The sequence below is a fragment of the Mercurialis annua genome, linkage group LG8 (assembly GCF_937616625.2).
Source record: "Mercurialis annua linkage group LG8, ddMerAnnu1.2, whole genome shotgun sequence".
NCBI lineage: Eukaryota > Viridiplantae > Streptophyta > Magnoliopsida > Malpighiales > Euphorbiaceae > Mercurialis > Mercurialis annua.
The window spans coordinates 43,162,363-43,179,824 of NC_065577.1; the positions used below are offsets into that span (position 1 = coordinate 43,162,363).

At 30.9% G+C, this 17,462-nt stretch overlaps 3 protein-coding genes across 5 annotated transcripts; 1 reads left to right on the forward strand and 2 right to left on the reverse strand.

The window, feature by feature from the left end:
- The first annotated feature begins 2,477 nt into the window (after positions 1-2,477).
- LOC126660820 (reticulon-like protein B16) lies at positions 2,478-5,424 on the forward strand. Of its 3 annotated transcripts, none has more exons than XM_050354510.2 (6): positions 2,478-2,625; positions 2,718-2,928; positions 3,327-3,507; positions 3,598-3,739; positions 4,507-4,576; positions 4,875-5,424. In XM_050354510.2, the coding sequence occupies exons 2-6, from the start codon at positions 2,754-2,756 to the stop codon at positions 5,039-5,041; spliced, it is 735 nt and encodes a 244-aa protein (XP_050210467.1). In that variant the 5' UTR covers positions 2,478-2,625; positions 2,718-2,753; the 3' UTR covers positions 5,042-5,424. The 3 variants fall into 3 exon arrangements, with proteins under 3 accessions (XP_050210467.1, XP_050210466.1, XP_055959971.1); XM_050354509.2 differs by having other exon boundaries at positions 2,740-2,928; XM_056103996.1 differs by having other exon boundaries at positions 2,478-2,622; positions 2,738-2,928.
- Positions 5,320-7,687, reverse strand: LOC126660819 (uncharacterized). Its single transcript, XM_050354507.2, has 7 exons — positions 7,299-7,687; positions 6,888-6,936; positions 6,683-6,785; positions 6,501-6,596; positions 6,336-6,410; positions 5,868-5,937; positions 5,320-5,697 (listed from the first exon to the last, which is right to left on the reverse strand). The coding sequence occupies exons 1-7, from the start codon at positions 7,644-7,646 to the stop codon at positions 5,623-5,625; spliced, it is 816 nt and encodes a 271-aa protein (XP_050210464.1). The 5' UTR covers positions 7,647-7,687; the 3' UTR covers positions 5,320-5,622.
- A 704-nt stretch (positions 7,688-8,391) lies between these two features.
- On the reverse strand, positions 8,392-9,849 carry LOC126661329 (expansin-A8). Its single transcript, XM_050355152.1, has 3 exons — positions 9,641-9,849; positions 9,181-9,493; positions 8,392-9,077 (listed from the first exon to the last, which is right to left on the reverse strand). The coding sequence occupies exons 1-3, from the start codon at positions 9,780-9,782 to the stop codon at positions 8,774-8,776; spliced, it is 759 nt and encodes a 252-aa protein (XP_050211109.1). The 5' UTR covers positions 9,783-9,849; the 3' UTR covers positions 8,392-8,773.
- Positions 9,850-17,462: the final 7,613 nt, after the last annotated feature.

A 17,462-nucleotide genomic window follows, 5' to 3' on the forward strand; every position in this document is an offset into this window, starting at 1 on the left:
GATTAAACAATGAGGTATAGTTCAAATGGTATAAGCGCTAGCTAGGAAGCACGGAAACGTTGAAGTCCCAACGTTTCCGCGTTTTCTAACGTTTCCGAAACGGGAACGTTAGGAAACTCCTCCAAAACGTTTCGGGCTCATCTGCAAATAAAAAAAATATTATTCAAATCACCCTTATGTTTCAGAAACCCATATTTTCTTCTTATCGATTACTTCTGATTGAATCTTTCTCTGCTCATCTGAAAATGGCTGCCGCCGCACCGATCATCTGAGTTCGGCTTGAAGGAAAGTTTTTGATTTCAATTATATAAATTTCATTTTGGATCCGATTTCAGCCGATAAAAAGATTGGAAAAAGTTTGTATTTGTTGATGAATTTTAATTTCAAAATGTGTTCTGCAATTTTAGTAATAGAGAGTTCAAGAAGAAAGAAGAATTTGGTGATGATGGCCAAATTTGTGATGCTGCGTTATTTGGTTGATTGTAATTACTAATTAATTAGGTTTTGAGGACTATGGGCTTGGGCTATTAATTTTAACAAACTTACTATTTTATATGTATAACTAGGGCTTATATTTGATTTATTTTCTTTTGGGAAGTGATGAATATTAATAATTTAATTTATATGAAACTTCATAAGCTTTTTTTTATATGAATTTTTCATATAAATTATTTTGTATATTAATATTTTTTTATATATATAATATTAATAATTATAAATATATCCCTATATTTTTAATATTTACACGTTTCCCCCACGTTTCGTGTCCTCTATTTTTTAAAACTGCCGTTTCCCCGTGTCCGTTTCGTGTCGTATCCGCTTCCCGTTTCCGTTTCCGTGCTACTTAGAGCGCTAGACAGCAAACTGCTAGGTCGTGGGTTCGATTCATCCCACAAGCGCTCCCCTCTCCCCAATTATCAAAAAAAACTAATGGCAAGAGAGAAAAATTGGCTCTGATACCATGATAATATTAATGGAGAAATCCAAAACCATTGATTAAATAGAGGTTTTAGATACAAAGCAATGGATGCTAACAAATAGAAGGGAAAGCCTTAAAACCCTAAAACAAAATAAGAAGCCTTTATATAGGCTAAGCTAAACATAAAGGAAAAATACTATACCCTTACAAATAGAAAACTATTAACAGGTGCTTCGGATATCGATAGAGAAAGTGTTGCTTACATGATATTGATATAATTTTTAAGGACGATGTCAAGTTCCAATAAATGCTACTAGTTCTTTCTCTATTAATAATATAGAGATGTCGAAAATCCTCCATCTAAATTTTTGATTTTCAGAAATTAGATTTTAATATGTAAACCGTAAATATAATTGCATAACTCATTTGATTTCTAGAAATGTCATGACCAGTGATTGCTTTTATAATACTCATCATTCTATCGTAAAATGACTCATTATAATTTGTTGACCAGCCGTTAATTTCTGAACTTCTAATATTCCACTCAATGAAATTTAGCATTGGACAAAAAAAAAAACACAACTGCTTGTGTAAAAATATATATTTTTATCATTTTAAGAAGTTTATAATTAAATTATAATTGAAATGAAGTTCTTTAAATCAGAATAAATTAACAAATTTTCTAGTTAAAATAGAACTACTAAAAAGAATATATTGTTTAAATTAGTTACTATTTTTTTTATAAAATAAATTAAGCAAAAATTATTATAAAACTCCTCACATTTGTCATAATTCATACTTTAATCTCTCCTATTTGAAAATTAAACGATATGATCTCTCATTTTTAATTTTGTCAACAATTTAGTCCTTCTATCCATTTTTGAGTTAGTCAATGAAATTATATGATCCTCCACCTTCATATATGTTAACGATTTTATCCTTCATTTTCATATACATTTACGATTTCGTCCATCATATTTGAAAATTAATCTATCCCTAAGTTCTTTGACTTCACTGACTAACACTAAAATTAGACGAGGGACTAAACTGTCGACAGAACCAAAAGCGAGGCACCATTTTATTTGATTTTTAAATAAGAGGAATTAAAGTGCAATTTATGACAAATATGGTGAGCCTGGTAGTAATTTGCTCATAATATAACTACAATAAAATAAGGCTTAATGGCAAAAAAACTCAAACTTTTACGACTTGTTGCAATTATATCCAAATTTTTTAATTTTTGCAATAATATCCAAATTGCAATGTGAATTTTTTTGTGTTTTTTGCCATTTTTTGGGACTTTTACTACATTATTATACATCAAAACATAATAATAGCTTAATATTTTAATTGAAAACAACAAATTTAGCCATCAATTTGACTATTATTGCTATAAAAAATGCAATTTAGATATTATTACAACAAAAAAATACAATTTAAATATTATTAAAAAAAATAAAAAAATTTAGATATAATTGCAACAAATTGTAAAGATTTAGGTTTTTTTTATCATTAGGCCATAAAATAATTTAGAATGAGGTAAAGAGCTGCACCTTTCAATTGCACACCTTTGTCGTGTTTCTTCTAGAGGAATTCATCGTCGTCTGCAAAGACATTTCCAAATTGTAAAAACTCTTAAAGAAATAGAAAGGAAATCTTTTCTTGAATAGAAAAACTCAGCAGCTACCTGACATCTAACATAAAAGGTAAACTCTTTCCGAATTGATTCTTCCAAAATCTGTAGATTCTGGTTCTGCCTTCTTTGTTTCTTCATTCCCAAACGTTAATTACCAAGTAGGTTTTTCTTTGATAATTGACAGTAAAAGCCTTAAAAATGGAGAATTCTTCAGATGATTCTGCTGACAAAGTTGATTCCAATGGAGGAGACTCAAGAACTGATTCTACATCTTCCTCATCTGCTTCTTCTTATTCATCTTCTTCTTCATCATCTGGGTATCGATTGTTTGGTCGCCAATCATCACTTCATCAGTTTATGGGTGGTGGAAAAGGTATTTTATCATGCATAAATGTCTTGTCTTTATCATCAGAGTTTGAGAAAACTAATAATTTAAGAAAAAAATTGTTGCTTCAATTAAAGAATACTAATTAAAGTGGTGTAATCGGGTTATTGCTATGCTTATTTTTTCAATATCGGTTGCTGTTATTGTAGAAATTGTAGAATTGTGGGAGGAATTGAACCCACGGTCTTGCGGATTGCTGCTTAACGCTTATATCATTTGAGTTATAGCTCATTGGTGAATTGGGGGCTTCCTTCTTTGTGCAGTTGCTATATTAGCAAGCTGATAGATTGACGATTAGTCTTTGGTGTTCTAACAAAATTATTCCAATTCAGTGCATTATGTTTATGTGTGCGTCGACAATTGACTAATTTCCTCTTTAATGATAGCTGCTGATGTGTTTTTGTGGAGGCGGCGGCGTGTTTCGTTTGGTATCATTATTGTTGCAACAGTAGCTTGGTTTCTGTTTGAGCGCTCTGGATTACCATTCTTGACAGTTTGTTCAGATGTACTGCTGCTTGTGACTGTGTTGTTTTTCATCCGAGCCAACTTTGTTGCTTTCAGAAATAAGTATGTCAAATACTATTTGTGTTCGTTAGTAATCCCTTTTGTCTCTCTGCTGAGTTCTTATCTGATGGTAAAAATTGTTTATCTTAACAGGCAACCGCATTCACTACCAGAATTGGTTTTATCAGAGGAGATGGTTCATAATGCTGCTGCTTCTTTCCGCGTTAAAATCAATAGTGTGCTTCTTATGGCTCATGACATCACTATTGGAAAGGATTTTAGACTTTTCTTCAAGGTCAGTACTCAAGACTGATTTAACTGGAGGGGATATTATAGCTTCTTAATTCTATAATGTGGTGTCATACAACTCATTTAAGTGATGCACCATTCTTTTGTTGAAGGTTTCTACCAACTATATATGATTTGAAATCATGTTTAACCCTTGGTTTTCGAAGAGTGCATAAGTTATACATTTCGTTTGACTTTTTGCATGTGGTGTTTAAATGTCTAGAATTGGAGAAAATGAACTACATAGAATTTGTAGCAATGAATATTAATTAAACTTATATGTCTATCAATTTAACTTTTCCATGTTTGGAGTTATTGATAAATTTTATTCAATTCATTATAATTTATTTTGTCATGTTTGATATATAACTTTTTCTTAGAAAATACTGCAAACCCACACTTCCGAAAAAAAAAAATGTTTATGAATGTTAAGATGCAGCGTAGTGCAGGAATATTAGTGCATGCTTAAAGCCTCTTTACCTTATGTTAATTATGGCAGAGCATAAGAAAGCAAACTTCAATATAGCCTATGTATTACAATGAAAGTAACATTTGCCTTGGTTTATACATATGCATCGTGGTCACTATAGTCTGGGTTCTACCTTTGTACCGCACTGAAGGATCTATCTATCAATTGAATGTACTTCTTGTGGTCTATGCCAAATAAGCTTACTTCTCTTTCATCTACCTTGTGCATTTCGTTGTTGATATTCAACACCTTTTTCTTGTTAAAAATGTTATGCAAAACCTTATGTTTATATATATATTTGGCAGGTGGTGGTTTGTCTTTGGCTGCTCTCTGCCACTGGTAGCTACTTCTCCTTCTTCACTTTAGCCTACGTAGGTATGTTCTTTATGCTCTTTGGTTGAGAAACGGCAGTTCCTCTTGTTCTTGCATTTGCATTTCACCGAGTTTGCTTTGGGCTGGTCTGCTCTGATGGTCATGGAGGCAGAATTCTCTACAGTTTTATTGATATTCTTTCAGCGTTAGGATGTATCATGTCTTATACTTTGTGAACTTATATGCTGTTCATGTGTCTAACCTGTGGCTGCTCTTATTATTGTTTGAATGCATCTTTGATGTCAGTGCTTAGTAAATGGAGGGGTACATATTTACAGGTTTATATTGATATTGATAACAGGAACCGTCTTATCCATTACAATTTTGGCCTTGTATGGCAAACATGAAGAGAACGTGGATAAATATTGTGGCATGATACATAGAAAATTGTCGCAGCAGTATAAGATAGTGGATGAGAGTGTTATTTCTAGAATTCCTCAAAGCTTATCCAAGGACAAAGATGCATGATCATGAAACATATGCACATCAAGTCTAAATCTACTTTTCATATCAGAGTTTTTTAAAGGCATCTCGATGAATTGTCACCTTTTGCTACCTGGAAACGCACAGGATCTGAGTAACGTTGCCTTGCTTCTCAATTCAACAGATTGAACAAAATGTTTCAGAAGCATCCAACAGACTTGTGAACTTTTTGAAGTTTAGCTTGTCCGGATACCAGCTTCTGTTCATTGTCAAGATCTTTGTGTTTTAGATTGTAAAGATAGCTGTTCGATTGAATCCATGTATAACTTGAAATTGTAAAATTGATATTTCCAGATAGGAAATTGTTCATTTATCAACTGATTTTAACTGTTCAGTATGTTAATGATGATTTTAAGTTCCATGGATTACATCATACATTTACCCTTATCTTTCAGCCATTGAAAGTCACAAAAGTACTGAGTGTATGACAAAATCCACACAATTCCTAGTATATTTCTGCCAAGCATCAAACATGTTTCATCAACTTCCCAGGTAACTAAACTAAGATAACAGCTTTCAGGCTTTGCAACTCCCCCTGTCCATAAGGTTACTTGATTCTATACGCACTAAGGCAATAGTAATTCCTTTGCCGCCTTCAGCCAAACATCGAGGATATCTTCTGAGAACAGTACAAAATGCACCTGCATACCATAATTTACATAAAAGTCGATAATTTTTCAACGATACATAACTGTTTGCAGAAGGAATTATTATTAGCTAGGGCTGAATCATAGTTTTGTTACAATTGAGAGCTATAGTGTTTTGATAAGATGCATCATGCACATCTAACAACAGAAAATTAAGAAATTACCTCTTTCAATCCCTCGGCAAACTCCTTGATGGCGGATATAGACACCGAGGCAGCTTCCTCCAAAGGATACCTGAACCAATGCAAAAGCAGATTAAATATTTATGGTATGAGTACTGGACTTACAACACAGGTTACACAAACACAACTTCACTAAAATTCAAAATCCTTGATCCCATTCAATACTTAATGATAGTTTAACATTGTGTCCTTGTTGAAAGCCATAATTTTGCATACACTAGGTGAACATTGCCAATGTAAAGTTATCTCCAGTCAAATCATTTCGTCAATTGGCTGGAAATTGACTGAAGTCGTAGAATAAAATAAGTTTTTATCATTGACAACAGTAGTTGCAATTTCACACTTACTCCTGTTGCTCTCGCCTTGTTATTATTAATATATTTCCAAACACATATACTAGAGTCAAAGAAAAGAGAAAAACACCCAAATGGTTCCCCATGTTCAACATACCCGTAAATACCGCAAGAGATAGCAGGAAAAGCAATAAACTTAATGTTGTTTTCTTTGGCTAGCGCTAAACTGTTCCTGTCACCATGAAGAGTAAATAATGAAACTTACTTAGATCACAAAATAGGAATAATCACACAAGAGGACATGATCAAAGCTAAAACAGACCTGTATGCATTTGTCAGGGATGCTGCAGGGTTCCTATCAGCATCATAGATGGGTCCAACAGTATGGATTACATGAGATGCGGGCAATTTGAAACCTCTGCAATCGCTCAACATATATCACATAATTGTGAAGGAGTTGAATGGCGGATACAATATAATAGAAATTAGAGGAGAAAAGCATACAGGGTGATACGTGCTTCTCCGACGGGGCAGCGAATCCCACGTTCGACTTCAGGAACCTTACAGCACGCATTAAGGAGTTCCGGTCCAGCAGCTCTATGAATGGCTAACAAAAAGCAGTCAAACTAGTCGGAAGCTAAATCAAACCCAAAATGGCATTTTCAGTAAATGGAAAAAAGAGATTATGCTATTGTAAGAAACAGAGTACCTCCATCTGCACCTCCACCTCCAAGCATTCTATTATTTGCAGGATTAACCTGTAGAAAAATTTAATTAAGGTTTATGCTCACTCACTCCCAATATAACAAAGTTGAAAACTTTCAATTTGCAATCTCAAATTTCTGCAATCAAATGCTATTAACAATTAAATAAAGTTGAAGACTTTCAATTTGCAATCTCATATTTTTGCAATAAAATGCTATTAACATACTTGCAATCATTAAAACCCTACTACACAAGTGACTAAAAGTTTCAAACTTTAGAATAACCAAATATATCACCAATTGACAATCGCATAGATGAAAAACCGATCAATCATAAAATCAGAACATACCAACATCAAGAAACACGAGAGAAAAGAATCAAAATTAATGGAAAGAAGGGAGAAGGGATGAGTTACAATAGCATCAGAGGAGCCATCAACAGACCACTTGGTAATATCTCCTTGAATGATCTTGAGAATGGTTGATGCAGATAGAGGGAAAACAGCGCCATTATCACAACCGCCTCCATTATTAGCCCCCGCAGAAATCCCAGCTGCGGTTTGTTTCTGAGCCATGGAGATGATGGGAGAAGATAACGACGTCGTTAAGGGAATAAATCTCTTGAAATGGAGACTGGGAGAATTGTAAAGAAATTTGCTTGAGGTATTGAAAATAGAAGTAAAAGTTTCAGGAGAGGCTCGTCTCGCTAGTACAAGCTGGCCTCTGCACAGTGAAGTCATTTTGATGCTTACACAAACATGCATTCTTAGAAGGGCCGTAAATGAACCGAGTTGCTCGGTGTTCGGTCCGTGTTCATACGTATTATAAATGAATCGAGCTCGAGCTTATTTTTAAGTTCATTTATTTAAACTAGTTAGACATGTACATATAGTGGTGCTCGACTCGTTTACATTTACGAACAACTCGTTTAAGAGTTTGAGAATGAATTCGATTAAGAATTTGCGAAAGAGCTCGTGTACGAGTTCGATAAAAAGTTCATACCTCGTATAAAAATTTGATAAAAAAATTGACGATTTAGCTAATTATTCTTAAATTAAATATAAAATATTTCTTTAATACATTAAAATTATATTGTTTTAAATAAATTATGTAATTTTAATAAGAAAAAAAAAGCATATTGAATTGTTTAGTACATCAGTTCATTCACGAGATCGTTTGTGAGCTTAATTATTTATCAGTTAAACGAACTAAGGCATGCTGAACATGAACCGAACTGAACAAAAACACTTTATTTAAAGTTCGAATGGATATGAACCAAACATAACATCGCAGTTCAGCTCGGTATCTTAGTTCGGCTCGGCTGGGGTCATTTAAAGCTTTAATATTAGTTAGCTTCGATATTAGACTCTTGTCGTTCTGTGACCTAGGTTGTTCATCATTTCAAGAATGCTGCTTGATAACATCTCAAGTATTCATAAAGTTCAAATCTTGAAGGGAAACTCATGCAAAGCTTGATAAACATCTTAATTATTCATAAAAGATCAAGTCTTGGAATTAAAATTGATTCCATTGGCATATCATAAATTAGGACAATCAAATATCCTCAAATTGGTTGAGGATTAAATCAAAAGACAAACAAACTGACATTTTTCATGATGGTTTTCAATCAAATATGAAACCCACCATTGAAGTTGAAAATACATATCAAATAAAGGCCTAGCGGGTGCCAATCAACCACCACAGCAACAGCAACAGCATCAGCCAGCCTCAATAATATTAGGCTAAGCTTAACCTTTCTCATACTACTACCCTAACCCCACCACCATCTTACAATACCATTCATTATATTACAATATATTTTTCTTACTACACTTGTCTTTTTTTGTTTGTTTATAATCTCTACCTGTATGGTATATAAATATATAAGTCCCTAAAATTGACTACCCGAAAAAGTTTGTCCGAACTGCCAGTTCGCAGGAGCAACATTGTTGCTTGTCAAAGTCCTGCCATCACTTGTTGTTACTTGGAATGAAAGGCTTTGTCCATTGAGGTATGAATTGCTTTGCCAATTCTGTCCCCAATTCCTTGACATGGATTGCCATCCCGTTTTCGATCCCTTGATCGACACGGAATGAATATCTCCGGCTCCGCCTACATTTGTGATCAGTACTAAGTTGAAGTAAGAGTGTCCATTCACTGTAAACCTTATTCCTCCTTTCTTTGCACAGGGTACTCTGTTGAAATCCACCACAACAGAACAATGTTCAATATTCTGTTTAATTGCAAATAAGTACATAACTTTTGAAATATTTTAAAATTTGGTAATATTAATGTTACCTTCTGAAAGAGACGGGTACAATTCCAGCCCTGTATTGAGCAATTTGCAAGAAAGCAGGTTCAGCCAAATCAAAGTGTTGGAGAGGAGGATTGCACCAGCCACCATTGTCGTTAGATTGAGCAGGGTTAGGAGGGCAGAAATTAGTGGCAGTGACGGTGATTGAGCCAGGAAGACACCATTTAGGGTCACTGTCACATCTCATTTCATAGCATGAACCACAGCTCAAACCATTGTTAAATAAGGCAGTACTAAGTGCTGCAGTGTTTGTTCCATACCCTTGACTATACAAATTTCCATATCCACAAGCACCTCCTGCAACACAAATGAACAACAACTCCCTTTAGTATATCTCGAGTCCTACGTTTCAGCATTTCGTTTCCGAAACTCTATATAAAAAAAAACAAAGATAATATATTTTGTATATGCAAATATAAAGTAGGATATATATCTTGCACATACCCATTGTGCCGGAAGCATCACCGCCGCCGTAGAAAGTGGCATGAGCACCTTGCCAGCCACCATAGTCTGCAAAAGTAGGTCTGAGACTGAGGCAAAGATTGAGCACAGCAGAGATGAGAAGAAAGAACGTAGCGCTGGCCATTGTTTGGTTTTGGTAAAGTAGAAAAGAAATTGGGAAGTAGATAGAGTTCGTTTGATGGTGAAGAGAGGGGAAATGAAAGGTTATATATATAGTAATAGGAGAAGAGAATGATGTGGACTATTTAAGTAGGAAGAGACAAGTTCATAAAAGAACATGTTCATTGGTTCAGCTAAAAAAGAGACACCACAAAAAATTGATTCAGAAATATTTTGAGGTTATTAGCAGAATCAAATTGCACATGCAAATGTTCTAAGTGCGACTACCAACTGATATACCTAGGAGGCCCACATGCACATGCATTTTTCAACTGTTTCAGTTTATTTTTCTCTTTAATTTCATCACCTATGTGGAATTATTCTTTCTTAATATTGGCCTTAGATTGCGGAATTTATCAGCCTACCCTTTGATTTGGGGATTACTTTGATTCGGGGATATAAGGTTTGTTGAAATTGAGCATCATATTTGACAATTTTATATTTCTATCTTTCCCATCCTTCTATTTCTTTCAATAAAAATCCAAAATGTATTTATTTACCAACGGCTATAGTTCATTTAAACCTTGTCAGTTTTGTGCTTTTTTTTTTTAAATTTTGTCAAATATATTCACAATTTATCTAAAGGTAATATAGCATGACATTGAACATCTACATGTAAAAAAATTTATCTTACTTGACGTTTATCATCGTATCACATCATCTCCAAATGAATCATATAAATATATTTAAAAAAATTCAAAAAAATAATGAACCAAACTGATAAATTTAAAGATAAATAGGTTATAATTGTTGGTAGATAAATGCATTATTCTACCTAATAAAAATAGAATAGTGATACGATGCAACGTTGGTGTCACGTTATTCGTACTACAAATCAATGAGCTATTTGTCATGTTGAAATATTTAATAATAAAAAGATAAACAATAATTAATAATTCTCTACCGCAAATGCTTGTTGGTTTGCTGTAAAAATGAGGTGACACAACCATTATGTGGGATAAACGCTCATAAAAATATCAAGTATTAATATTTTGCAGGCAACAAAAATTAGTATATATCTTAAATAAAAAAATTATCATTTAGTCTCAAATTTATGTCAATTATGTTAAGAAAAAAGTAAACATGTCTAATTGATAAAAAATAATACTTTTTAGTCATTTAACTTATTTAAATGACAAATAAGTTCACAATTTAATATATAAAAAAAGCCAGAGTTTTAAAAATTATGTATCAAAAAAATTATACTCCCTCAGGCCCAAAATAATAATCTACTTTCTTCTTCTTTTTTGTCCCATATAATTATCTATGTTCCTAGTAAATTACAATTTAGAGTATTGATTTTTTCATATTGCTCTTATTAAAAGATTACTATTTAATGCCATTAGCATAAAAAGTAAATTAGTCATAACATTTAATAAGGGTATATAATAAGAAAAATAAAAATAAAATTATGAAAATTTAGAGCATTAATTGTGTTTCTTACACTATGTGAAAAAGAGAAAGTGAACTATTGTTTTGGGACGGAGGGAGTATTATTAAATCTTTTGATAATTTTTTGTGTTATTATAAATTATGAATTTTTCTTTAAATAAGACTATTTTTCACAAAAATAACTCAAGATATTAATCTCTTAGTTATATTAAATAGACAATTTATTTTTTTATTTATTGCTTGGATAATTGACTCAAAAAGTAAAATTAATGGACCAAATTGTCAAAAAAAAAATCTAGGATAAGTTTATTAATTTCATTATAGTTGTTGATATATAAAGTAGCACATCCTTGGCATAGCATATAGTATATTATTCTCGAGCTTAAAGTCATTGTATATATTAATTAGGTTTTTTTTTTTGACAATTATTAAGTGACTTTAAAAAACTTATTAGGTTATGCTCTCGTATATTGTTAAAAGTAAAACTATTTAAACTATTGATTGTGCTATATTTTTTTAGTAATCTATATCTATAACAATTATAAAAGTGTCTCGCGGAGGAACACTTATAAGAGTATTTGTGCTTAACAAATAGAAAGATGATATTTCTAATCCATAAAGCAAACATATTAAAAATAATTGTCGCAGTAGCTACCATTATGTATTAAATTTCTAATCCTAAAAGGAATTGTGCAACAACTATCATTACGTGTCAAATTTCTAATCCTAAAAGGAATTGCACAGACATATCACTATATATAAAAGAATATGATGAGTTTCATTAACATTAAATAACCATATTATAATATTTGTGTTAAAATTTGGATATTTTATTTATTTATTAGTTATTTACTATGAACAATAATATAAATTTGCTTCAATCATATTATCATTTTTTTAATAACAACAGTTAAATCTCATTGCTTACTTCTAATTTTTTAACATTTTCAATAAAAGAAATTAAAATTTTATAAAATAATTAAACAAAAACAAGTAAAAAAATACAAGTCCAGTAAAATTTAAATAATAATATATTATTACAAAAATATATACAATTATAATTTTAAATAACGGGTCATATAGATAACATTAAAGTGTGTAGCACGTGGCCAAAAAAACTAGTATTCAAAAAAACTTAATTAGCCTAATTATCAAGTGACTTACCTACCAATACGATGCATGCGTAGCATAAATTTGAAGCTATTTCTTTAAAACCTAATCTCTTAAAATATTTTATCTTTTTCAAAAAAAAATTCATTTATATCCCAACTTATTTAAATAGTCAACTTTAGACTAATATAATAAATAAATTTAATTTGTAGTAAAATATTTAATTATTAAAAAAAAAACCATATCTTTATGAATTATTTTATTTATGATCTAATTTTTTAATTTTGTCAATTGTGAGCTAATTTTGATAAGTATTGCCTCTTGAAAAATAAAAAGTTGTACCATAAATAAAAATGGAGTACATTATAAAAAAAAGGTTTAAATGCACCAAAAATCACTAATTTTCACGTGTTTTTGGTATTTAACATAATCTTTTAATTTTGGGAAAAAAATACACGAACTTTCAAAATTTTGCGATTAAAGACACCAACACCATTTTGGATCTAAAACCGGCGCTGTTTTGGATGTAAAATTGCACTATTTTTCAAACAAAACACACACGTGCTCTTAATTACAAAAGTTTGAAAGTTCATGTATATTTTTGCCAAAGTTAAAAGATTATGTTAAATACCAAAAACACGCGAAAGTTTGTGATTTTTGGCGCATTTAAGCCTAAAAAAAATGTTAAATATATAAATTATAATTAAAGCATACTTATTGGAATCATGTCCAAATTGATTTAATTTTTAAATAGGGTTAATTTCATATAAAATCATCATCTTTACATGTTTTTTTCATTTTAATCACGTCCTTTAAAAAGTGTCAAATAAAATCACCACCTTTCATTTTTTTTTCAAATCTATCACGAATGTGAACATTCGATGTATCTTTGTTGACTCGACAACTGAAATCAACAAGAAAATAGTAAGAGGAATGTATTTTGTGTGTTAATAGAGCATTAGTCAGATTAAAATATTTATTTGGAAGGAAAAGACATCGAATTTTACTCATCGATGATAGAATTGCAAAAAAATGAAAGGTGTTGATTTTATTTGACACTTTTTAAAAGACGTGATTAAAATGAAAAAAACGTGTAAAGGTGGTGATTTTATATGAAATTAACTCTTTTAAATATTAATAAAAAAATTAAAAAATTGAGGTATTTTTAAGTTATTCTTATGCCTTTCTTTAATCAGTGGAGTTGCATAAACTGGTCACTTTTTTTTAGTAAATTAATGAAACAGATTCTTGAGAAAAACGTGAGAACGAGTCAGATTAAATGGTGTGCAATTGTTTTTAGGATCGACAATATATAAATATATTGGAAAACTAGCTATGAATTTTTTTAAAGTTTGTAGAATATCAAAACAATATAGTATTGGTATATTAATGTAGAGAGATTTATAATAGAGATGATAATTTGTCGGTTGATGATAACATGATTAGCTATGACTTTATCACTAATAAATCATTATTCTCTTAATCAGCACGATTGGACCTAGTCCATGTCAACTAAACCACACGTACGCATATGATGATTATAAAATTAACCATGTAACCAGTTTCAAAGAAGAAGAAAACTTGTGAGTTAGTGCATGTCCAGAATGATTAGCCTTTTAAATAAAAAAAATGGATGATTACATTATGCATAATATAAAAAAAAATCTAACATTTTGACATTTTTTTATCTATGTATAATATTTTAAAAATGTCAATTTTAACCTTTATAAATGTATTTCACTGTAGCTAACTATTCAATATTTTTCAAAAAAATAGCAAATATTTATGATTTTTTTTATTATGATCAAATATTTTAATCTTACCAATTGTAATTTAATTTTGCTAAATATTTTTTGGCTGACAAAAATAAAATAATGAATTATAAATAAAAAATATATTTTATTTAATAAATATACTTGTCAAAATTAGCTGAAATTATTACTTCTGAAAATTGAACTATTAAATAATAAAAAAAGATGTAACAATTTTGAATGATTAGGCAATTGAAGACTAACCTTTACAAAGTTAATTAATTTATGCTAAATTACTAGATTTTACTTATAAATATTTTTCCTTTTCAAAATATTTGATAAATAATCATCTTTAGTTTCAATAATAATATTATGAGATAATTAAGACTTAATTGCTATAGTGTAATAAATAAAGGGACCTACCATGTTACTAAGCACATGCAATTCCCGGCCTTCCCGGTCCCTTGCATTCATATGCATGCATCACTTTCATATGATACAGTTATTGGCTCTATTTCTTTTGGCTAAACTCATTATACAATCCTTATACTATTAATTTTTATTTTATTTGGTCCTTCATAAACTTTTGCATTTAAGTAGTTCTTTAACTATTTATTTTGGAGCAAAGGGTCAACGCGCCCTCTGAACTTGTAACACGGAGTCATCTACTCTAATTTATATTTTTTTGACCAACTAACCCTAAAACTCTATATTTTTGGGTCAAATAACTCATAATTTTTATTTTTATTTCAAAAATTGGATTTAGAATAATTATATCGCAATAATTAGGAAAGTATTTAATTACTTTTTTGCATCTTTCACCTCCTATTTGTATTTTATGCGTTTTAAAAATATAATTATGAGGTTATTTGACTCAAGATTGAAGAGTTTTGGGATTAATTGCTAAAAAAGTATAAAATAGATTAGATGACCTTGTGTCACAAGTTTAGGGGGCGCGTTGACCCTTTATTCATTTATTTTATATATTTTATGGCCTTTTTATGGACGGAATGAGGTCGTTTTAATTGGAATGAAAAGACTTTGTTTTATATATATAAGGATCACATGAGTATAAAATAAATAGTTAAAAGATTACTAAAATGCCTGAAGTTTGTGAGGGACCAAGTGAAATAAATATTATTAAGACAAGTACTTTAAAATAGGTTTAGCTATTTCTTTTCCGTACCCCGTTTACAAGTTCAAAAGAGTCGCCAACAACCTTTTTTTTACCATAGAAAAAAAATGTTTATGAGAAATTAAATTCACGACTTTTATAAAATATTAACCGGCCTTATTCTATTTAAACTGCAACTCATCGGTGAGTCGCCTAGCTAATAAAATATAAAATTATAAATAAAACATAGTATGAGATATCATCTTGACCGCATAGAAAACTAAATAAATTATACATAATTCAATAAATAAAACTAAAATTTAGTTAGTTTTTTTAAAAGATAATTTAATAAATATATCCCTCTCTTTCTTTCTACATCTATTAATAAACAAAATGTACGCAATCCACGTTAATAACACATCAAAATCACACCTAAGAACTAAACCTAAACCTCTCTTTTTCTCTCAGATTAAACCCTAACCGTCTAGAATTTTTTTTTTGTTTCTTCTCGGCAGCCGTCAATGGTTTGATTTTACTGTTGACGGTAACCATTCTTTTATATATGTTAATTTAATTTCATAGATATAATAAATATCCAATTCTTTTCAATTTTTTCTTGATGGATTAAGATTTATCAACGAAGCGCAATTCAGTTGTCAAGAAACGAAGATAAATTGAAGATCATCAACAACAAAATGCAATATTAGATTTATTTATTTTGCATTGTTTTTTTTTTCTGAATGTTTTATTTTGTCCTTTATTTGTGATAGGTTGTTGTCCTTCCTCTCTGAAAGGTTTGATGTCTCTTTTTTATAAAGGAGCTATCAAGTGGTGGTTGAATCGGATTATGTGAGTTTGCGGATAATGGGTGATGGATGAAGTTTGATCGAAGATTGATTGAAGATTGCACTTAATAAGCGTAACAGTTAATAATTTAATTTTGTTTTCGTAAGTAAGATCTGCGAATCAGACAGCATGTTGTCTGGTCCATGTCAGGTAATCGGGTTTTGTTTTTGAATTATCCCGAATTTCTTACAAATGTAATTGTTTCATATTCGATTGAATGAGATTTGATGAATTAAAAAAAAACACATCACAATCAACACACTTCTTTTTGAATTGGAATACTCTTAAAATAATATAGGGTAATATGAAGTTAATAGTTACAGTTGTATTTTTGGACTGAGGATTGAATTTTGTGTAGGTGATGCACTTCTTTTGGTCACAATTATTAGTATTAGGAGCGATGATCCGGTTAGACAGAAACAAAGTGACTTTAGATAATTAGTCGAGAGAATGGTGCGGTGCAGTTCAAACAAAAGCTGGGAAAATCATGTCACATGTGTGCTCACTATACTTTCTTGCAACAATTTTTAAATGAATCACATAAATTGTTTCAAAATTCTAAATTAACAAAGAGGCTTAAAAACCGGTGCTAAATTCGGTTATTCCACACACTCTAACTGTCAATGGATCAATGGTGGAACTAAACAAATTATTTAGGTGTCTCAGAATTTACTTTTTGATCGAATTATACGTCCTTTACCAATATTTCTAAATCGAACAATATGTTATTTGACTTTTTTAAAATTATTTAAATCCAATCACATTATCATTTGACTCGATTCTTTTAGAACAATTATATGATTTTCTTTAATATAATTATTCGGTACTCATTGATTTTGGGATCTGCATCTTAATTCTGCCACTGCTCACTGGATGGGCCGCTTTAGTAAACAAAAATATGATATTTTTTAAAGATAATTCCACATTGTTTAGAAGAACAAATATAAATAAGTTTATAAGTGTAAAGATTCAACCACATATTAACTAGTTCTAGTTATTAGGTTATGGTTGAACCTAAATGCTCTCATAAGCATGTAGGTGGATTATCACATTCTCACCAATTAATAATTAATTACTTCCACCAATATTTCTACTATGGTATCAGAGCGGGTCTGGCCCGGATTCTTAATTTATCGGTTGTCCTTCTGGATGTCCAGTCTCAGCGGCCCGATCCGGTGTTGCCGCTGCGTATTAAATCAAAAATTTCAGTAGGTCTGGCCTGAATTCTTAATTTGTCGGTTGTTCGTCTGGATGTTCATTCCCAGCAGGCCGGTCCGGTGTTGCCGCTGCTTGTTAAATCAAAAAATTTCAGTTTTAGGGGGAGTCAATTTCAAGTGACCCCCGGATATTCAATCCCGATTGCACTTGAAGGGGAGTGTTAAAGATAATCCCACATTATTTAGGAGAACAAATATAAATGAGTTTATAAGTG